This window comes from Pseudopipra pipra, chromosome 1 (assembly GCF_036250125.1).
Source record: "Pseudopipra pipra isolate bDixPip1 chromosome 1, bDixPip1.hap1, whole genome shotgun sequence".
Lineage (NCBI taxonomy): Eukaryota > Metazoa > Chordata > Aves > Passeriformes > Pipridae > Pseudopipra > Pseudopipra pipra.
In genome coordinates, this window is record NC_087549.1 from 101,239,412 (window position 1) to 101,262,376 (window position 22,965).

A 22,965-nucleotide genomic window follows, 5' to 3' on the forward strand; every position below is an offset into this window, starting at 1 on the left:
CCTTCAGTTTTAAGTCTGTCTTGTTGCTGCAACCTCCTTAACTTAGAGAATCAAGCAAACAATTAAAATCATGCAGTGTTGTTGCTTGGTACTTTTTTTTTTCACTTGGTCATTTTGCCACTGGAGGCTGTTGCCTCTCCAGTCCAAGTGTTATAAACATTTCCGGGGTATTTTAGTGTCCTGAGGGCAATTTGTTACCTAGTTTGGCTGAGGAGGGTGTTTGTAATGTGGTACCTGTGCTTTCTTCCCTTCTCTCTCTCCCTGAGTTTCTACACATCAAGCCCATCACCAGTGCAGGTAGAAGATTCTGTATATGCTGCATAGCCAGCAGAAACACCAGTGATGTTGTGATGAGTAACAAGGTGGATGTCAAAATTAAGCAGGAATTAGTTTGGATTTTTTTCCTAGTGTCTTTACAGAATATAATACCCTGAAGGGTATACAGCACTGACGTGCTTTTTTTGTTGTGTTTAAAAGTAGTAAGCATCTATCACAAGAATTTTTCTAGAATTGTGTGGGTTCAGTGGTCAGCACTCACACTAAATACTGACAGTGTGCAACAGCCAGTTTAGGCTTCGTATGTGAATCTTGTACTAAGTTTTAATTAGGTCTAACCTACTTGGCTAATGAGACCACACTGAGCCTTGACTTAATACTTAATGACTCATTAATTAATTTTCTCCCTTTCTGTTTGGTGCCATGTTTAGAATTGAATTGTAAATTTTTTTGCTGTACTTCAAACTGTGTGTCTCATTAATTTCAAATTTGGAGTTTTTCGTCCAAGTCTTTATTTTTGATATTAATTTCAATTTAATTTCTCATTCTTATTTAACAGCCTATTAAAACAATTACGTTTTCTGAAAATTTGCAAGGGCAGGGGCTTCTCTAGAGATGCTAGAATAGAATTTATTTCTGAGGGTTGATTAAGTCCTGATAGTTTCTTGAAAGCATTAGCAGGATAATGAGACTGCTGTTTCAACTTGTCTGTGAAAAGATGGAAGTTGTGGGTTTTTTTCAGGCACTGTGTTCTGTATTTCTCTAATGAGTAGTTCATTGTGAGATGGGGATCTATAGCTGAGTTGTGGCCAAATTGTAGTCTGTGCAGGGAACCCATGCAAGTGGGAGGAAGTTTGGTCATTTTCACAGTAAAGTGTTGCAAATGTAAAAGCAGGCTACTCAGCAAGGAACCATTAGAAAAGTGGCAGTGATATTTTACACAGGCAGAGCTTACAGTAGAAGCGAAGTGTTTTGCCCATCTGATGAATATGCTTGTGCTTAACATCTGTTATACGTTTACCTTAGTTTTGAAATATAAGCTGGAAAACGCTGCTGATATCCCGTTTGTGAGAGTAGGCAATGAGAAGAACATGTTTGCTAACACGTTTCTCTAGTTAGTATGAGTAAAGTTAATATTGTGTCTAAGGCTGTCTGTCATACACTGACATATTACTCATCTGCTTATTCACTTCAGGCAGTGTGGGGTTTTTTGTTTGGATCTCTGTAGTTTAAAATGCAGCAAATTTAGTTTTCAGACAGTAATGTAAGTGTTGGGCCCACTTGTACGGTACTTGATTTAAGGATGGTTTTTCAGATAGTAACATTGGACTGCAAGCCATGGCTTTGTCTTGATACTTTGAGCTGTGTTACGTGTTTTTCAGTGACATACTCAAAAGTATGGAAGAGAGAGGATTACCTGTCTCCCATGTAAAAGTGAATATCTGTCTCTGTCTCATTATTTTCAACAGCATTTTACTTTCAGAGAAAATGGAGGAAAGTATATCTCTTTTGTCCTAGCCAGGTCGGGTATAAATTTAAAGACAAGAACGGCTTTGATAGATAGTATTGGTTTTATTCTTTCTAGACCAACTATTAGAAAAGGAAGTGTAGCATACTGGAGCAGCATGTTACAAATGTTCTAAGTGTATTTCCATCACTGGAAATAGAGCACCTCAGGCAGCACAGTTGTTTATCTAGGTTGGGCACATCCACAGCTGAGTGGATAGTACATGGGTCTGTATACTGCAGATCAGTAGTTTTTGACTTTGCAGTCTTCAACATGCATGAGATAGGCTTGATGATAAAGCTGGAGCACAGCATTACCAGTTATTGATTGGTAATATAACGTCTTGATCCTGAGGCACAATCCTGACAAATAAAATGTGTGTGTTGGATGTGGTGACAAGGAGTATCCATTTTATGTATTTCTTGTGTAGGCTTTTCTCCCATTCCTGTCATTCAGAAGGAGATAGGTGAGCACACAAGCTTAGGGATGGGAACACGACTCATAGTTTGTATTCAGTCTTGTGTGTACAGCTGACCTAACAGTATGTTCCACAGATGTTTTTTTTTTGCTTTACTCAGAGTGATAGCATTGATGAACTGTAGTTTGCATTCAGTATTTTCCTAAATTTCAGAACTGGTTATTTTTGTTTAATTTGCTTCCACTGAGCTAGTACTGGAGCGATTGTGGGTGTCTTCAACAATAGCAGAAGCAGTCTGACATTGTTGGAACTTAGAGCCAAGTCTGCTGGCACCTAAACTTTGCTTCACTTTTCCTTTTTGTTTGCTTCATGATAGTCCAAATTATTTGAATTTCAAATTTATGAACTTCAGTTCACATCCTTTTGGAGCAGAGTTTGGAGCAGGAGGATTGTACTTTGCAGAAGCTCTTCATCTTGTCTCAGTGGTTTTCTTTATTTTGTCTGATCAAGTCTGTATGACATTCCCTTGCAACAGTAATTGAAGAAAACAGAAGCTGAAAACAAAAATCTAAGTGTATTTCCTGGATGTATTCAAATCTATACACCTCATGATTTAAGTTACTTGAGTCACTTTATTTCATATAAAGTGAATCATTGGAAAAAACGCCCTTCTTATTCTGGGCTTTTGTCAGCTCTGATTTGTTTCCTCAATGAGTCTGTCATTTATCTGACTTTGATGTCTTTTTTTTTATTTTGGGCACCTGAGATGGTCCTTCAGTTCCGAGTTGCCTCTTTGTCAACTGGAAGCTGTTTGCAAGTACTCAACAGTCTAGCTATGGGATTGCCATGATCTCTTTTTACTAAACAAACGGAAAGTGCCTGACTTAGCTTTTCTTGCTGTGAATGTAAACACAGTAGGTGTGCTGACTGACATCATCAGTGTTCATCCTTCTGACTGGAATAGGCATTTTTGCTAACCTGAGGAAGGATATAAAACTTTGCATGGAGACCAGTAATAACAGATCTGGTTAACACTGCGGCTTGTTTCTTTGTTGTTGTTTTGGATTTTTTTGGGTTTGTTTTTTTGTATGTGTAAGTGTAAATCATCTGTTTAGATTTTGTGTGTGTTTCTGTAGATTAAATTTTGAATTGATTTGCAATACAAATTAGCAAACTTTTTAGGCATGAAGTTGATATTTATCTTGATAGTACTGTAGTACATGAGGACACAAACTCTGTAGTACATTGTCATATGACTAGCAAGTTGCTTTCCCAGAGCTGTCAAGGAGTGCTCAGTCTGAAAGCTTATGGTTTGGAAGGAGTCTGTGACAGCAATCCTGTAGTCATCAGAGAGTGCTTCTCTGTAGAACTTCTTCTCTACTTAGCTAGCTTTGTCAAGGTTTCCTAGGAAGCTGGGTAAAACCAATCTGAGCAGAATTTCAGAAACCTTTAATGATCTACAGCTTGCCTTGTTGCTCCTGAAATAGCTGATAGAAATGTCTTACCCAAATAGTTTTCATGCTGCGGGCTAAGTTATCAGGAATAGTGTGATTGCTTGAGTGGTGCTTCCCATTTGTGTGTGCTGTACTGGATTCTGGTCTGGAATGAGTGCAGACCTGATTGTATGGCTTTTCAACTTGATCTATGGCAAAATGAGAAAAATCCCTGATGATTAATCAAAGATTTCTGTTCTTTTTTTTTGTTTGGTTTCTTATTTCTGTGTTGTATATGATGAAACAAGGACAGTATTTAATACCAGTGCTTCTGTATGCCCTTGGCCTGTATGCCTATATCAGGACATATATGGAACTTGGGTTGGATTTGCTTCAAGAGGAGAATGCAATTAAACTTTCCAATGGGAGAATAACAAGAATAACATTATAATTAAATAGAAACAATATTGGATGAAAATATAAAGAAAGAAAAAAATAGTATAGCATCAGTGGTTTCTTTAGTCTTCAGGTGAATAATTCAGTGGCTATGCCTATATTTGGTGTTTTGCAAATCATAAAAGAGATTAATAAAACATGAGTAGAAAGACAAGATAAATGTCTATTTAAGGGACTTTAAAGAATTCAAATGTAAGGAACTCCAAAGAATTAATGGACAGTTTCTTCTTTGGTTTTCAAGCTCTGTTTGATAAAATCCTGTTTAAAACTCTTACAATATAGTGTATCATGAGTACTGAAAGAGAAATGTTAAGGGAATAGAAGAATAACTATAATCCAATTGTATTTAATCAATCAAGGGGGAAAATTGTGTTGTGTAGAAGAAGCTGACGAGGCTTTATTAGCAAAATGAAAATCTGATAAAGCCCCATTCTGAATAGTGAGTACATAACAAATGTTGAAAACCTGTGCAACAACTCAGCATTGTACATACCATGCACTGAATAAAGCAGGGATTCTGAGTTTGTTTTAAAGCATTTCTGCACTTCAAGATACAATTGTAAGCATTTATACTAGAATTAAATTAAAATTTGCATGTAATAAGGCACTTCTGGTCTCCCGGTTCCTCTGATGTGTATCTAATCAGATATTTTGAGAAATACCAAACGCCTTCCCTATGAATTACATTTGGAAAACATTTGCTTAAAAGCTGTCATCGACAGAGGCTTTTGGATCATTTTCCCCTGCTGCACCCTCCCTGCTCCCCCCCGTCTGAAGCATTTGTGTCTTTGGGAGCAAGTGCATAACTTAATGTCCTGTTTTGTTGGATCTGTGTGATTTGATGACAATCCAAAAAAAATCCAGAGCCTGTCTGTGTCACAAAAATGCAAAGTATGTTTTGTTAGGTTTTTTGGGCCTCTCAGGAAAGAATTACAGATCATTAGTGCCACATTTTATTGCTTTACCTATTTTGTATGCATAGCTTTACACCACTTTACCCCACTCATTTTGTGTTAAGAAATTGCTACTCTTGGAGCTCCATGACTTGAAATATATGACCAAGAGGAGGCAATGTGTTAATCCTTTAATCATTCTGAATTGGTATCTCACTTGATGAACCCTATCAGTCTTAACTGACAAAATGGTCAGAAAGATGAATTTTTCTAAGTGCAAACAAAAGGAGTAAGGTGAAGATTATTTCCATCCATGTGAGTCTCCTTTATTTATTGTGTACCTCCCTAAGAGATTCAGCTGCTCTCTCTTATCCCATATTCAGAAGTAGGCAGTATTGCTCCTGTTCAGCTGCTCCATCAACATGTAGTGACATTAAGGTTTCTTATTATCTCAGTTGATGAAGGAAAGAAGATGAGCTGCATGGTATTAGCAAAGGAAATGGGGCACCCAAGACACACTCCCCTGTTAATACTTCCTGTGTTAGCACTTGTGTATGGAAATGGACTCTAGGCGTCCTCCCACCCCATAGGTACTTACTTATTGGGAAGTGCAGGCCTTTAACATGACAACAGTAAGATGAGGAACTTTAAAGTCAAATAAATAATGCTTGGTTTTTTTGAATTGCGTGCGCCTTACTGTTAAGAGAGCTTCAGGTTTTTATGACACTGCTTTCAGAAATGGGGATACTGGGCAAAGCTAGTGTGAAAGAAAAGGTCATTTTAAAGTGAAACTTCCAAGTTATCAAATGTCTTGCCTTAATAAAGGAGCGAACTATTGTTTTTTTCTGTTATGTTTCCCTTTTTTGAGAAATGGATATTTACGTGGCATTTGTTTTGATAGAACTAAAGTATGCTGTAAACTTGAACTCCGACTAAGTTGTAGTAAGTGTGCTTCTGCCTGTGCACAATTCACTTGTGAAGTCTTCAAGGACTGTTTCTTCTTCCTGAATAACTAACTATAGCTTCTTTTCGTATTAAAAAGGATCAGATCTCCCAATCTGATGAAAAGCAATGGAGATTTGAAATTATCAGATGGAATAACTTAACTATTTTATTGACAGAAACTGTAGATCTCTGTCAGAAAAGGGGACTGTATTTGTCTAGGAATGAATTAACAGGAGTTTCATTTCAGTTTGCTTGATAACTTTTTTGCGGCTACCGTCACTTCCAAATATAGCTTGAGTAATACCAGTAATCAGGTTTTAATGGTTAGATTGCAAAAGGTAGACTAATTTTAATAGTTTCTCAGAGTGAATATAGAAGATTCAGCTTTAAGTTTTTCTTTTTAAATCAAATCCTAACATTGTCTAGCATGTGGGTAGGAAATAGGTAGTAATGCACAAGTGTAATGGATCTGTGAATTTCCTCTTGATCTTATATGGAAAGAACATTTAGCATTTTTACTGTTCTAGTGTATGTTTCTTAATGAGAGTTGCAGAGAATATAAATAATTGTATGTCGTCTCCCAGGTACTACTCTGCTTTATTTATGAATTGTCTCCATTGTTGTCAGCTTTCCTTCTTGCATGAGGGTACCAGTTGTGATTGCTGGTTATAAATAGCAGTGAAAAAATCCTGGAAGCTAGTGACAGAGCAGGAAATTGCTCAAGGCATGGAGCCTACTTTGCATATAAACAAGAGGACTCTGTTCAGCTGTTCTCACTAAACAGGTCTGCAGTCAGTCTTTCTCCTTGTCATGTACACACATGCAGCCAGCTGCCATGACAGAATTAACTTTCCCTTGTATTCCAGAGCAAGAAGATACCAAGATTCACTGGTATTCAGTTTTTTTGAGGTGATATCCTCTGAAGGGTTATTGTGATGCTGCAGCATTAATATCAGGTGTTTATTTCAAAGCATTTTAAAATATGTCATGGTTCATACTTCAGCAGCTGTCAGTGAAGTAGAGCTAACAGCAGATTGCTATCTTGTTTGAAAAGACCAAGATTAGGGGCCTCTGTGCTTTTCCATGCTGAACTGGTGAACTGCATTGGTGAACTCAGTTATGCAGTTAGTAACACAGCAGACTTTTGGTTATTCATGGCTCTTAGTACTTCCTTCTCTCCTTTTGAAGTGATGGGGTTTTGTTGTACCTGCTTGATTCACCTCCTCTGTACAGGGGTATTTTATTGTATTTTATGATGAGTATTTTACTTCCTCTGTATCACATACAGCAGGACAAAAGTACCTAAATTAAAAACAATGAACTCTTGAGTGTCTTACGCAGTATCCTGTGGTTTAGCTGATCTTTGCTGATCTTTCTTACAAGTTTAACACTTACTGCATGAGTAATCTTTTTCCTGCTTGTTAAATAGCAGATGGACTTAGCATTCTTTCTTCCTTTTTCAGCTACTATACAAGAAAACAAGTCAGTTCATTAGAATGAGGCCATGTGTTCTGTCAAGCTGACTTCTTGTTATTGCTCCAAGACTTTCACCAGTTTCTGAGTTGAAACTTCTTATTTAGGTGCGGGAACCTGTAATGAGTACTTGTTGGGCAGAAGGTATTTGAAGTAGTGGCTTTGAGAGGAGGTTTTTCAAAATGCAAGATAGACGGACCCTCTTGAATGTGGTTTCTCCACTGCCACCAGTGCTCTGCAGCAGCTTCACTGTCCTGTCTGTCCCAGAGTTCAGAAGGGAAAGAACGAAGTACTAAAATGTAGATTGTACTGGGAGTGGTTGTGCTGGAGATTGGTTGTTGCTGCTTCTGAAGCAGTCATTACTTTTCCTCTTTAAGAGTACTTATATGTATCAAAGAGCCTTGGCTTTAATAGCTTTATTTGTGGAATTACATATGCTGATGTGAGATAAGACCAGATTCTCTTGTGCTTAATGTATGTATGTGGCGACTTGAAATATGAACTCCATCTTTGCAGAGCTGTTGTTACTAATAGCTTAGTTCTGCTTTCTCATTTTGTCCTGTCTTATAGGTATTTTTAGTCTGAGAAAAGCAGACTTATTTCTGACCCAATTACACAGAAATCTTTTTAAAAAATCAGTCACTGAATCATGACAGATGAACTAATAATACCTGTACATATTTTGTTTCTGTATTTCTCCCCAAACTTTATATAGGGAATATTAACACAGTTTTCTTCCAATAAAATGTATGGAGGTTGAGAGCTATAGGGAGAGTACGTGTCTATCTAGATTAAAGCACCGTATGGTAATATTATATTTGTTTTCACAAACATTTGACTAGTACAATTGTTTACATAGAAAAGCAGTTTTATGAAAACATTTTACTGCACTATATTTAACTGCTGTTATTGGGCATGAGGTACAGCTATAAATACTGAAGAAAATGTGAGCAGTTGCATGAAAAATACTTCTGATTTTAAAAAGTAGGCAACAACAATGCTTTGGACTGGTGTTAAATCAGTTTTTATCTCTGTTTCTCGTACCCTTTCCCTTTCTTTTTCTAGGTGCATTTTACCTGGTATTTGAATATATGGACCATGACTTGATGGGACTGCTAGAATCTGGTTTGGTTCATTTTAATGAAAATCATATTAAATCTTTTATGAGACAGCTGATGGAGGGCTTGGCGTACTGCCACAAGAAGAACTTTTTGCACAGAGATATCAAATGTTCAAATATTCTTCTAAATAATAGGTATGGATATTACTTAAAAGTCTGTAACAAAAATTGTCTGTTAACATCTTCAAGTCCTTCTTTTAATCTTCAGAGTTCACCTGCTTTGAGTCATTAGCAAAACTTATTTTTTAGATTTCCTAGTTTCTTCCAAATCAATTGCAAAATACTAATACGGTAATGTTCCTGCTTAACACTGGGTCCTGCAACTATGTGTTAAATTTATATGTGTTAAAACAGCAGGATTGAAACTCGAGTCTTTTAAATCAGAGTATTGGGGGAAAATTATCTGAGTTCAAATATATTAAAACAGAATTGTAAGACAGAAGCATTTGATATGTATTCTTTTTGCCATCTCGTTTCAAGATGGAAATGTGGCTGGTTCTTTGTGACATAATTCTGAGGTCCTCATCTTCATCAGTCAGGATAATGCTTTAAAAACTATTCAATTAGGCGTGTTCAAATGTACCTTGGGTTTGCAGTTGTAACTACAATCAAATGGGGACAAGGATTTGTTTCTTACTACTTTAACACCTTGTAATTACAAATCTTATTACTAACCTTGCTGCTTTTGGTGTGCAGCAGCAGCAAATAAAAGGCCGGTGTGAAGGTACTGGACAACTTTTTTACAAACTGTTGTACATCAAACCCTGCAGTACTAAATCCAGGAAGCAACTATAAGACCAAGGTTTATAACAGCAAAAAAAGAGTGTAGTTACAGAGCAGGTAGTCAGTCAGCTTCTGGGATTTGTTGTAGCAGGAGGTTTTCTGGGTAGTGTCAGGAGTTTCAAAAAGATGAGACACATTCAAGGGATAGGATCATTAGGACCTGGTAATAAGAATGGACAGGGATCTGTTTTACAATCCTTACCACAATGATTGTGGGTGGTGGTTAAGTAAAAAGAAGATGAGCCCTAAAGGGAGTGGGTTCATGTGTCCTCCCTAAAAATATACTGCTGCTGTTGGAGATGAAATACTGGGCAAAATGGATCTCTTTTGGTAGGACCCTAGTTTTTCCCCAGCTTTCTCCAAATTAAATTTTCCATTTTCCCCTCCTTTTTCCCATAGAGCAAACTAACATTAGATTATTTTCAACTCTGGATTTTAGCACAGTCTTGCCAGATTATGATACAGACTTTTGAACAGATGTACATGTTCCTCCCCATCACTCATTGTGCCCGTACACCCATTGTGCCCGTACACCTAATCTTATTGCCTGCTAATCTCCAGGGTTTGTGCACCTTTGGGAACACAGAAGCTGAGGTGTAACCTGACAGTGGAGAAGAGTGAATTATGGTAGAGGAGGAGCTTGGTATTGTACTGTGCTCCCTCCAGTCCAGGATACAGAGTTTTGGGTTTTTTTCCCCTGAGGATATTTTCTGAGCACCTTTAGATTTTTCCACTGGTAGAAACAAAATGCAATAGTTGATCTGAATAATTTTAAACCAGTGTTTCTAAAATTGCATTACTAGTTACAGCCTGAAGCCAAACACATGGATTATGTATTTTTTAGATATGCAACTTCAACAAATTTTTGAGCAAAGACATTCATCTTCCACAAATAGCCTCTCTGAGGAATAAGCATATATATTTGAGGGGAACATTTCTTTGTTTATGGGGGTTCTTCAAGTGTTTCAGCAAATCTGAGTATAAATCTGAGGAAAAAAGTGGATGGAAACTGTAATGTATATTTTATTATCACAAAATTGTCATTCTTATGCACGTCAGCAAGTCTTGCCCTAATTTGATAAAATAATATGTATTTGGAAGTAATGGGAATTATAAAAGCTCATCAGTACTGAAAAGCAAACTCACGTATAACAGTCCAAAATTCACTTAGAATGTATTAGAGAAGCTCGCAGATAGCTTTCTGTTTAAATCATCCAGACTTTACAGGGGGGTTTCTGGTCATTGAGCAGTGCCTTTTAGCTGTGGGAACTGCCAGGCAAGAGCTCTGTATCTTCTGCTCTTCCCCTCGTATATGGGAAAACTCAGGAATGGGTTAGGGGTTGTGTCATTCAGCAGGTTGGCTGTTGGCAAAAATAGAAGCCCTTATCTTGTCAGTCACCCTGATTTTAAGGCTGTATTTAAACTGTACAAGAGCAGAACAGGACTTTATGGCTTCCTAGAAGGACGTACAAATGCTCATGTTGTACAAATGCTCATGCTAGCATAGCAGTAAGCCATGAGAAAATAGCAGTTTCCTCCCTCTGTTTTTTTTCTGCAGATTTACTGACTGGAATACACCTAAATTTTTACTAACATTCAGTGATGTAAATGCCATTTGATGAGCATACCTAATTTTGCTTACTTGTCTTTGCTATTCAGTATGTTAGTGTATTTGTTTACTGAAGAAATGCACAGATTGCAAGGCATTGCCTCTTTGTTAATGTGGTTTGGTGAAGATCACTTGCAGTCTTAAACTTTACCTGATTTGGGGGAGGAAATCTCAACAGGATTAACCACTAAATAATTCTTCGCTTTTTCCACCAGAGGGCAGATAAAGCTTGCGGATTTTGGGCTTGCTCGGTTGTACAACTCTGAAGAAAGGTAAGATACAATTATACTGTGAAAAAGAATTCAGAAGTTTAATCTTTCTGCATAACTCTACTATGGGCGCCAGAAGACTGTTTTGTTTAGAGGAAATCTTATTGTACTGTAATAGCTTAGGAAATTTAAAGAAGTGCACATTGTCTTGCACTGCATAAAACCACAAAAGTCTTTGTGCAAGTGTATTGCTTTTCCAGGTGTTCTGGATAAATAACTGTAGCGGCCATATATTGATTGGAAATTAAGTGTTACAGTCCTAGGTTTCTGGTCCTGTAAACCTAAAGTATATTTTTTCTGTTGATATACTGAAGACTTTATTTAGGGAAAGCAATTTTTTTTTTTTGCTGGCACAAAGTTAGTAATACTTTTTCCTATTCAATGAGCATTACTTTTGTGTGAGATGTAACCTTACATTTGAAGAGGTTCATTGTACTCCTTAGGCAGTCAGTGATGTTGAATCTGTTGGAAACAGAGATACAAGTTTAAATAAAAGTTATCCTGAAACTTCCTGTGACTTGTGGTTCTGTTGTGCTTGGCTTCATTATACTCATACTCCAGGAAACAGGTGCACAGTTTCTTGATTAAGAACTTCTGTATTTACTTTGTAATGTATTTCTCATGTGGAACTGAGTTTCCGAAATTCAAGCTGAATGTTCACTACACTAGTATGTACATGAGGTGGTTGGATACCTCAGCTTGCTTTGATTTCTGCATGCTAATTTGGGAAATAATATCAATAATGTTAGCTTTATGGGTTTATTGTTTTCTCACAGAGCTCTTGGCTTGTTGATGAACCTGATAGCCTTAGTTTCACTGTATTCTGAGCTGTCATTTCAGGAAAATATGCTTAAGTACAGTTATGAAAGCTGTTCAGTATAGTAGCAGGGTACGATCATCTTAAACAGCTGCTGCCTAATTATTTTTTGTGTTTGGATGTACTTATAATAAAAGGTTTGATGTTATCCTATCTTCTTGTTTTAACATGCACCAAATTTACCTAATGGTTTGTTTTTTTCCTCTGGTTTACCATGTTTTGTTTTCTTTAATGTCTGTTTTTAAATGGATTTACATTTTGCTTGTAAAACTCGCTGATAATTAAGATTTGAAAATTCAGCATCTTTATAGTGCAAATAACAGGTTTTACTGTGCATCAAACAACAGTATTATACATTATGCATAAATGAAACCAAGATTAAAATGTAATTAAGCTAGCTAATAGAATTGCCAGTTGAACTTGGGAGGATAACTAGAATCTCATTAGTAGATTTTTGACAATTCTTTTGTCATTCATTTCCCTCCTAAGTAGTTTCTGACCTGCCAACAAGTGTATAATAGCTGCTACTTTAAATTCATGTATTTTGCATTTGGTTTCCTATTGTTTGGAATTTAATGCTGTTTAAAAGGGTACAGAATTTAGTAGGAGCATAACGGGGAGGAAATAGAAATTTAAATAAATTCCCATTGGTTGTTGTAGTTGTGCTCCTTTAAGTGTTGTTCTGGTGGATTAAACATGTTTGGAGTAGGAGATACGACAGATTGCATGAGAAGACATCTGTTCAAATAAAGAGCACCATATACTAATATATATGAGCAGTGTATCTGTAGAGAAAGTCCATACCATGTAAACATTTCATAGAGGAATGCTTGCTTCAGAGATAAATATGATAAATGATGGGATTGTTTCCAAAAACATGCTACATTTTAAAAATGAATTGTGGAGTTTGTTAATGAAAAAAATACTCAGATGATTTTGGAGAAATGATACCTGTATGACTGAGTATGTTGTAAGAGCTTGTTTCTTCTGTGGTCGTTCATACTCCACAATTAATATTACTGTGCTTTCTGTTTGGAGTTACTTGATGTTAGTAAGAGTGAATTATTAAAACTGAAAGAATTCTGGGTTCACTTTTAAAACACCCTTGCTGAAACAAAACCTAAAATTGAACATCTGTTTTCTGCTTTCCATTCTGGACTGTTGATACTATATCTCAGCCTGTGCACATAAAAAATGTGTGTCTAAGATAGTGGAAATCCTTCCTTTAGTGGGAGGGTAGAAAGGATTATTCCCAGTGACCGGAACTTCTGGTTAGAGCTGTAGAGAATTAAAGATGTTGTGAAATGTAGGAAGATATTGGAAGCATTCCAGGCTTTGGAATCAAAATTGTTGAAGGATGTAGTTCCAGAAAAAGGCTTTGTATCTCTTTTGCTTTTACTTAAAGAGGGAAAAGTGACTTTTTTTCTTCTTTTTAAAATGTTTGTAGAGGTCTTATATTCAGTATGCTAATAATCAATATTTGCCTGGAAATTATTGGTTTTATCCAAGCAGGTAGTCCTGGTCCTGAAATGACTAGCAGTGTAAATAAACAGTGTTGCTTTCTGAATAGTAATTGAGATACAGGATTCACATAGCATCGAGATGGCTGTGTGATTATTATTTATATTTTCAATCTGGCCTTTGATAGCCTTGGTCAAACAGTTGCATTTGCCTTTGTGCAGTTGCTGCTTTGCAGGACTAAAATTAAGAGTGGAAGATTGTACAGCATCACAGAGTCCTTAAGGTATCACTTTTTCAGAGGTGAGATGGTAGTAAAATGATAGTTCTCTCTTTTTCCTCCCCCCAACAGCCGACCATATACCAACAAAGTTATTACGTTATGGTATCGACCCCCTGAACTTCTGCTCGGAGAAGAAAGATACACACCAGCTATCGATGTTTGGAGCTGTGGGTAAGAGTTTGGACAGAAGTGTAGCAAGGACAAAAACAAGCCAAAAGTAAATCTTAAATGTTTCTATCAATCTATATTAAAAGCCATAATGATGGAATTATGCAAAACTGTTTTACAGCTGCATCCTGGGTGAACTTTTTACAAAAAAGCCAATATTTCAAGCAAATCAAGAACTTGCACAGCTGGAACTCATAAGGTAACTTGCAAGCACTGACCCATAGTAGGTGCCTCATAAACTGACAGGTTTCTTTTGTTAGTGTTAAAATCGGAGATAACGCACTGTGAATGTTCTCTAGTACTCAAGTTATTGCCCTGAGTGAGATGTTAGAGGTTCTGAAGGGTGTGTAAAGCAAATGGCTTTTGCACAGATGTGGAGAAAGGGTCTTTTTGTGAGTCTTTTTGTGAGCATTCTGTGCTCCTAGCAATGTACAGTTGATTAGTAAGAGGGTTTTTTGTAGAACGGCTGGAATTGCCTGTTACTGAAGTTGTAAAGAGAGAGTAATCAAAATGCCCATTATTTTTTAAGATGATGTTGCAACTTCCTTGCAGCAAATCAAATAAGAACATGGACAATAATAAGGACAAGTGGTATTTGAGAGGAGTAGGTACTTGGCATGCTGCTGGCCTTGAGTTCTTGTTTCAAGCCTACCATATACGCACCTGGGCTTTATTATTTTTGTGGAAATATTTCTGTTCCCTTACAAACCACTAAACACTTGATGGAGGTAAAAATTTTGTTCCTTTCCTTGTTCTCAATAAATCACAGAATGATAGGTATTTAACTCAGTGGAACCAGAGCATCTTTTTTCTTTCCCTTCTTTCAGCAAGTAAAAATTGCTCGATTCTGATATCATAATTGATCTTATAAACAGGGAGAGGTCTTTTTCCTAGAAACAAGGGGAAAAGTTCTACGGAACTTACAGAACCTGAACAGTAAATGTTCCACATTATTTTAAAAATTAACTTAATAAAAAATATTACAAAGTTATATATTGAAATGTTTTTCAAAACAGATTGAACAGTAGCATGTTTCTGTGTAAAGTGTTATTAGCCAGCCTGGACAAATTAAGTTTTTTAGGAGGTGCAGAGCATATCAGTGGTCATTTTCGGTGTAAGGAGAGTTAAACTCCTAACTTGGGGAAATTTTGCTTTTGAGCACTAGATGGCATTGAAGAGTATTACAATGAGTCATTTGAGGGTTTTTTTTCTTTGTGTTGTACCTCTGGTACAGAAAACTAAAACTTTGTGGTTCCCTTCTGCTGGAAGCATCTGCATTTTTCCTCTTTATTGCTGCTATGCATTTACTTTAATGTTCAAAGGTAGAGCTGAAGTAAAATCTCATAGGAAGAGATAGATGTGTTATTTTTCTTTTCCCTCCTGAAAATTACATACCCCAAACAGTGTAAAGTCAGATTGGTTTGCATAGCATTTGAGGCGTGACTAATAGATCATCAGTTCTCTTACACTAATGGTTTAAATCTGGTAAAAAGGAGGGCTGAACTAGGGAAATGTATTTGCAAAATGTCCTTTTACGATTGCCTGCATCAGAGTTTAAAGCCTTGAGTGTATCAAAATGCCGCCTTAGTTCTTCTGCTCAGAAGTGTGATGTTGATCAGTCTGTGCTTAGCCATCCTTTGTTGGATAAAATGGGTGGGGATGGAGCGGTAAGAGTAAGACTGTGGGCAACTCTGTTTGTGGAGATAAATGAGGCCTGACACATAAAACTCGTAACTGAAGTAAAAAATACAGATGTTTTCTAGTGGTCAAATCTTGCTTCTGCCTTGAGGCCTTATTGAGATTTTTTTTTCCCTTTATGTGTTCAGTGTTAAATAAATTCTCAGTGAAAAGTGAGTTTTCAGCCATTTGGTATATCATCAGTGGCATTGGGAGCTAAAGACATAAAAGTTATTCGAACCATGGGTTATCCAGTTCAAGTCAAATACCCAGAGTCCTGTTCAGACATAGTGAAGGATGTGTGGGCTGGGCTGAGGCAGAAACAGTAAGTTTAGTTTGGGTGGGGTGATTACCCTTTGTAGACAATTCTCCATTATTTAATGTGTTGAGCATTTGACAGTAGAGACATTTTAGCTAAAAATAACCTGAGCATTAAAATCGGAAATTATTTTGGTTTTCACTGTACATGCAAGAATAAAATGACAGCTGTGCTCATTTGTGGGTTTGGATCTCATATCCTTTTTTCCCTTCTTTTTGGTACAGCCGAATTTGCGGGAGTCCTTGTCCAGCAGTGTGGCCTGATGTTATAAAATTAGCTTATTTCAACACAATGAAACCAAAGAAGCAGTATCGTCGAAAACTGAGAGAAGAGTTTGCTTTGTAAGGATGAAGAATTAATTTAGTCAACTGTAATAGCATTAAGTTTTCCTGGAGACTTTGTGAACTTCAGTATTTTCCAGAGAATGAGCATAGATCAAGTGTAAAGCAAAAATGGCTTTAGGTTCTTGTCCTTCCCATGATACCCACAGAGCTTGTATTAACCCTTATTTAATAGGAACTCGAAGAAGAGAAAAGAAGGCCCTAAAATTTCAGCCACCTGTCAGCTTTCACCTAAGGAAACATTTGTTTTCCATGATTGGTACACCTGCTTGTTGCCCTGCCCAAAAAACTTGATTGTTATTTATTAGTATAACTGGCTACAGCTGAATATGCGATCTGGTTAACATTACAGTCTTTTGGGTCATAAATCATTCAACACAGAGGAGTTATTTGAACTATATGTTCTAAAGTACTACCACTGGACTAGTTTTGTGCAAATATCACAAGTGAAAGTTATGGAAAACAGCTGTAAGCTTGTTTTAAAGGGTTTGTTCCCCTCCTTCAGGTACTGTGGGTTTCTGGAGAAATGCATCATCTGTTCATACTAATGAAACTAATATCTTTAAAGCAATAAAATTATTATCCGTGGACCAATCAGAAGTGCAACTCCCTGGGTGCTAAATTCCAAAGTGGACAGTAACACAGTCTTGGCTTAAAAACTTTGGGGTGTTTTTATGTAAGGACAACGTTTAAACAATTAAACAACACAAAGCAAAGAAAGCTTATGTTATATGGTTATATGGTTGCACAGGTAGTAAAAGGTGAAGTTTATTTCTGCTTCTTGCTACCATGCTCAGGTTGTGAGTAGATTTTGTTAATATGTAAGTTATTTGAGGAGTTAATGATCAGTTATCTTGGAAGGGATGTGTTTCTTAAAATTTTGTGCGGAAGTGTATGATACAAAGTAAAAATACAATGTTTTTCTCCATTTTGCACTTTTGTAGCATCCCACCAGCTGCATTAGATTTATTCGATTATATGCTTGCTCTGGATCCCAGCAAACGCTGCACAGCTGAACAGGCTCTTCAGTGTGAATTTCTGCGAGATGTGGAACCATCTAAGATGCCTCCTCCAGAGTAAGTCATTTGCACTGGTAATGGTCCTTACCTCTATGGAATGGGAATGTGCACTGATTTCATTAAGCTTATTATGTTACAGTACAAAAACATTGGTATATACAGTTGTCGAATGGTGATTCTGCAGTAGAATGGTTGTGCTGCTGAGTGACTCTTAGACTGTGATAGCTGTGCTTGTGAGCATCTGAGAAGTTTCATTTGTCATTCCTAGAACTAGTTCCTGAGTTACTTCCTTTAAAGAAAATACTCTTCTGCGAATGTTTCTAATGTTTAGAAAACATCATTCCCCTTTTATCTCTGTTTATCGGTGTCTACTTTTTGCAAGGGTTTTGAAGTCCTCCATGAATCTGAATTGCCTTCTTTGATGGTAGAATGACACTGGGTATAGAATTCTGCAAAGGTACCTGAGAGTTAAAGTGAAATACCATAAATTGTTTCCTGAGCCAGATTCTTGGTTTTACAGGCAGGAAAAATGAAATACTTTGTGCAGGATTTTTCCTGTCAGTTTCTCTGAGGGCAATGTACTGCAGTGTCCAGTAGGATTTTGGCAGTGACCTGATCATCATTTTAATCAGTACAAATCTTATTGAAACAGGCCCTGAGGAAAACAATGAGAAGGTATTACAAAATCTGCAGGTCTCAATTCTTTCCTCAAGATAGCTGTCAGAACATAGAACGTTCAATATTGTTGGAGTAAATTGAACCTTCAACTTCAAGGCAGCCTGTACTGATTTCTTTTTAATTAGTTACCAACTGGAAAAAATGTTTGCATTTTATCTAAGGATTTTATTAAAACTCTTTCAAGACTTACCTGTTACATATACATGGTTGTTACACAGAATCACAGAATGGATAAGGTTGGAAGGGATCATAGTGGGTCATCTGGTCCAACCTCCCTGCTCAAGCAGAGTCATCCTAGAACACAGAATTATGTCCAGGTGGTTCTTGAATATCTCCAGTGAGACTTCACAGCCTCTCTGGGCAAATGCTACTAATGCTCCTGAAACATGATGCTAAGAGGTTTCATTGCCTGAATATGACTATATCACTGTGTGAAAATCAGAAATTAGCAATCTTAGGCTGTTTGCTGAGTCTCAGAACCACTTGTACAGAATGTTGCTTTATGTGCATTTTAAAGTAAGTGAATGGGAAGAATTTTTTTTCTTCAGGGATGTGGTAATGCATCCATTCTAGAAGCTGATATATGGTAATTCAAAACAAACTAGTCATTGGTGTCCTTTTAAAAATTAAGGAGAACTACAGTCACTTCTGACAGCGTGCACAGGAAAGTGTTGACTGTTCTCTTGAAAGACTGAAGTTCTCTTTTGGGAAGAAGCAGCTGTTCATTCAAAGAAAGTGACAGTGGTGATTGCAGGGATGGTAGGATACTTCTCGCAGTGAGTTCTTGCTTGCTTCCATTTGTTTTTCAGAAAATACTTGGCAGGTCTTTGACCTGCTGTGTGGAGAAAGAGAGTAAAGCAGTTGTCATAATTGCCTTTCCAGTGTCTCTTGTCATCTGTCACCTAATTTTTCTATGTTCCTGGGTGACAGAACAGCTAAGACAGTTACTAATATGTAATAGGAAAACATAAAACACTGTTTTTACTGCCTGTCTCAGTATGTCTGTTATTTATGGATGGGTCTTCGTGTTCCATAGGAAATCAAAATTGAGCTGCCTGCAGGAAACTGTAATGGAAGGACAGAATTAGTGGCCGATGAGTTCCTTAGGAGACTTTTGTCTCTGCATCTGTCTGTCTTAAAGGATCGAGACATCCCTTGTTCTTCCTAGTATCTCAGTTTTGCTAGTGTTAAGTGCTAGTTATTCATGCAACTTATTTCTGCAACGTTTTTCTTTTTTCCCCCCTATGTTTTTTGGCCGGCTGTGCTGCACACTATAAATACTACATTGCCATGTCTGTTATTGTGGACAAATATTTGACCTAATGAGACAGCAGTACTTTTACCAGTGGACAGAAGGACCTTGAAAAAACCACTTGCATATTGATAACTTTGTCATCTGTTACTATGTGAATTGTATTTCATATCAAGTGTGCAGCATCGATTTTGAAGTCTTGAATTACACAAATAATTAGGCTTTTCTTAAGTATTAGTTCAAGAAAATAACATTCTCATTGTAAGATACATGTTCCCCCTTTCTGCTAGAAGGACTTGTGCTTCCGAAATAGGCAATCAATGAAGAGATTTCAGCCAGAAAAAGCAGGTCTGAGATTTTGCTGGCTTTTGAGTGTTTTCTGATGTATATCTGAGTTCTAGTATGTTCATCTTTCAGAAGTTACATTATATATAACTCAAATATTTATTTTACCAGTATGGTTAAAAAAAATAAAAATAGTTCTGGGATAAAACTGATTATCTCTAATCATTTTTTGCAGCCTTCCTTTGTGGCAAGATTGCCATGAGCTGTGGAGTAAGAAACGCAGAAGACAGAAGCAGATGGGCATGACTGATGACTCAACAGCAGCTAAAGTCCCTAGGAAGGATCTATCCCTAGGCATGGATGAGAGCAGAACCAACACCCCACAAGGCATGCAAACTTCTTCCCAACTCAAAACTCAGGGCAACTCTAGTGTAGCACTTGGTCAGTAATATTTTCAGTTCTTATAATTACCTTCTACTTGGATTGCACCTCTAAAAATTTTAGATGTTATTTGCAGAGTATTGACGTCTCCAGGATTCTTGAGGGAGTAACAGTATTGTAAGTTAAATCTTTGTTACAAAAGATTTACCTTTGCTTTTGGAAACTTTTCAGTTTTACCTAATTTTTCAGTCTGGTCAGAGCAACTACCTTGCTTGCTCTGTATTTTGAGAGAATTTTAGCTCTTGCTCATCTGTAATTCTTTTGTGATTCCACAAGCCAGTAGCTGTTCAAAGTTCCTCACAATCTCCATCGATTGGAGAAGTGTTATTGGTATTGATAAATGGATCAGAAGGCAGAGTTTAGAACAGTCATCATTTCAAATGGAACAGAATCCATCTGCATGTTATGATAGTCTTCAGCTTTCCAGGTTGTTGGGGCTGAACCAAGTTGTAAAAAAAAATAAACACCAAAAACCACCCCCAGAACCTCATATGCCATGAAGTATCTACCTCTGTAGATTGCACAGCCATTAATTCCGAAACTTAACCAGAGTATCTTGCTTGAGACCAGTTTTATGAATATAATAAGGAGAGAAAAGTAATGGACTATATGGACTCCATTTGAGGTAGTCAGCAGTTTAGTGATAGTTCTCTTATGCTATGTAGAAATACACAGAGTAACAACACCAAATGGATACCTGACAAGATTAATTTAGACCATTTTTGACTGTGCAAAGTGACCGTAAATCCTATGGCATTGATACAGGAGTTCAGCTGAAAAACAAGCAGTTAATGCATTCATAGTACCTGAAAATTCTTTAATACTAACCATCTTGAATCAACTCTTAATTTAATGGTAGAGCAGAGGTCCAAATAATCTGTGCCAAGATACATAGAAAATGGTCATTTCGATAATACTTTATTGTTTAAATCCATGCTGCTTCACTTCTTTCAAAATAAACCACCACAACAGGTGTTTGAAGCTAAGAAACTGCTTTGATATCCCAACCTCCTTATTCATGTTCCCCCGCATCATCATAATCTCCTCTTATTTGTGTCAAACTCCATTTAAATGAAGAAACTGTATTCATTACGTATTTCTTGGTACTAAGTGATGGACTTCTCATCCTTCAAGCTCAGCACTTGCTTTTGCATTTATACCCTGAGCTCCTGGGCCATCTAGATCCTGGTCGCTTGTGCAGGTCTTAGAACCCAGATGCTGAATTAGAATGGGCCAGAATATGACTGGAAATGCATTTTGCAGGTGGCTACTTTTTAAAGGGATGTGATATGTCAAAGATAGGACATTTTACAGGGATTGGATATCTTACAGCTGCCTGAAGCAAGTGGCCTTAAGCCCCAGCTTAGTTGTATTGTAGAAAATTGAGCTCCAGCTTGATGTTTTTCCATCTGTCCAAGTGCGTGTGTGCACCTCATGGAAGTCAGTTTCTTTATATTGGATCTTACTATTCCATTTCCTCTAGATACTCCCCCAAAGGCAGTTAATATGTAAAAGCATTCCATTTCTATGTTGTCGAAACCCATGCTTTGCCTGTTGTGTCAGCTATGCTAGATTAGTGTTCTTTTGAGTTTCTGAATTATGCAAGTTCTAAATAATACTTAAAAACACCTTTTTTGTCTTTAGCGAAAACAAGCACTGGACAGCAGTTAAACCAGAATGAAGTGGCAATCCTGCTAAACCTGCTACAGTCTAAAACAAGTGTTAGTTTGGCACAGTTTGCCCAAGTATTGAATATTAAGGTAAACCCAGAGACTCAGCAGCAACTAAATAAAATAAATCTTCCTGCTGGAATTTTGTCAGCAGGTGAAAAACAGTCAGAACAGCAGCAGCAGCCGCCGCCGCCTCCACCACCCCCGCCAGAGCAGGAGCCTCTAAAACAGCAGATCGTCACACAGCCTCCTGTGCCACCTGCGCAGCTGGGCCAGCCTAAAGTTGAGACTGATGCTGCCCAGGCAGCTGTGCAGAGTGCATTTGCTGTTCTGTTGTCTCAGTTAATAAAGGCTCAGCAAACAAAACAAAAAGATTTTGTGTTGGAGGAGAAGGAAAACGGATCAGGAAATGAAGTGTCATTACAACTCAGGCAGCCTCCAGAGCCCTCCACTCCTGCATCTGTCAGCCGGGACGATGTGGAATCTCCAGCACCTGGCTACCCACATCTGATCAAGTCATTATATATGTCTGCAGGTACTGAAGGCCTTTATTGCTAACCAGCAAATACTTTAAGCACTGGAGGTGTAATAGTTTGGGGTAGAGAATTAACACGTTTGCCATATGAATCTGTGTGAGTATTGGAGATTAAATTGATTTTGTCACGTTTTATGTCTGGATCATAGAATTTGTGTCTTAGTGTAACAGGTGCCATGCAGACAGAGCAAACAATGTTCCCCACGCTAAGAGGTACACAAGTATTAGTGATGAAACACTGATCATTATTCTGGGGGGCTGGGGTTTTCTTAGTGGTGTGTGTGGTGGAGAAGACAGTCTTCTCTAGCAGATGCATGAATGGAATTTGCCAGTTTTGACTATGTAAAGCATATTTTGATGAGAGGATATTTTATTTGGGGGTTTCAATGCTGACTAGAGCAATTGCTTAGTGTCAAATTCTATAAGTGGCTATTTGTAACTGTTGCACACATGGCTAAAGGTTTCCATTGGAGTACAGTCGAGGCTTCCATACTCTTCTCACTGTTTAGAGCTCTGTTCATCTTTTTGGATTGCTATTTCAGTTTCTGTTATATGGTGGTGTATGTATTGCTTTGTGGTTTGCAGCTGTTGAAAGAAATATTCTGAAGTGCTTTGGGGCTGTTTTCTGAGGGGTTTTGGTTTTGGGGTTTTTTTTGAGTGGTATGCTTTTTTGTTCACTATTTTTTTTAAACCTAGAGCTTTGCTGTTCCTTGATAGGGTGGCCTTTTGTCCCTTGAGACTTTTATCCTATTTGTGAATCTTTCCTGATCCCTCTTTGAATTTTCTAGTGTTTACATGTTGCTTGAGTTTTGTTTCGGTTATTTGGTTTTGGTGGGGTGT

The 22,965-nt window shown here is 37.4% G+C and overlaps 1 protein-coding gene across 5 annotated transcripts in view; it reads left to right on the forward strand.

Annotated features, from left to right (window-relative positions):
• Positions 1 to 22,965, forward strand: part of CDK13 (cyclin dependent kinase 13) — a 47,720-nt gene that overhangs the window by 19,369 nt on the left and 5,386 nt on the right. Inside the window, exons 6-13 of one of the 5 annotated variants that reach the window (XM_064668235.1) lie at positions 8,467 to 8,656; positions 11,129 to 11,185; positions 13,810 to 13,911; positions 14,030 to 14,107; positions 16,129 to 16,245; positions 17,190 to 17,321; positions 19,715 to 19,920; positions 21,565 to 22,125. In XM_064668235.1, the coding sequence (XP_064524305.1) occupies positions 8,467 to 8,656; positions 11,129 to 11,185; positions 13,810 to 13,911; positions 14,030 to 14,107; positions 16,129 to 16,245; positions 17,190 to 17,321; positions 19,715 to 19,920; positions 21,565 to 22,125 (1,443 nt within the window). The remainder of the gene's footprint in view (positions 1 to 8,466; positions 8,657 to 11,128; positions 11,186 to 13,809; positions 13,912 to 14,029; positions 14,108 to 16,128; positions 16,246 to 17,189; positions 17,322 to 19,714; positions 19,921 to 21,564; positions 22,126 to 22,965) is intronic. The other 4 variants (XM_064668250.1, XM_064668253.1, XM_064668244.1 and 1 more) reach the window with 4 other exon arrangements.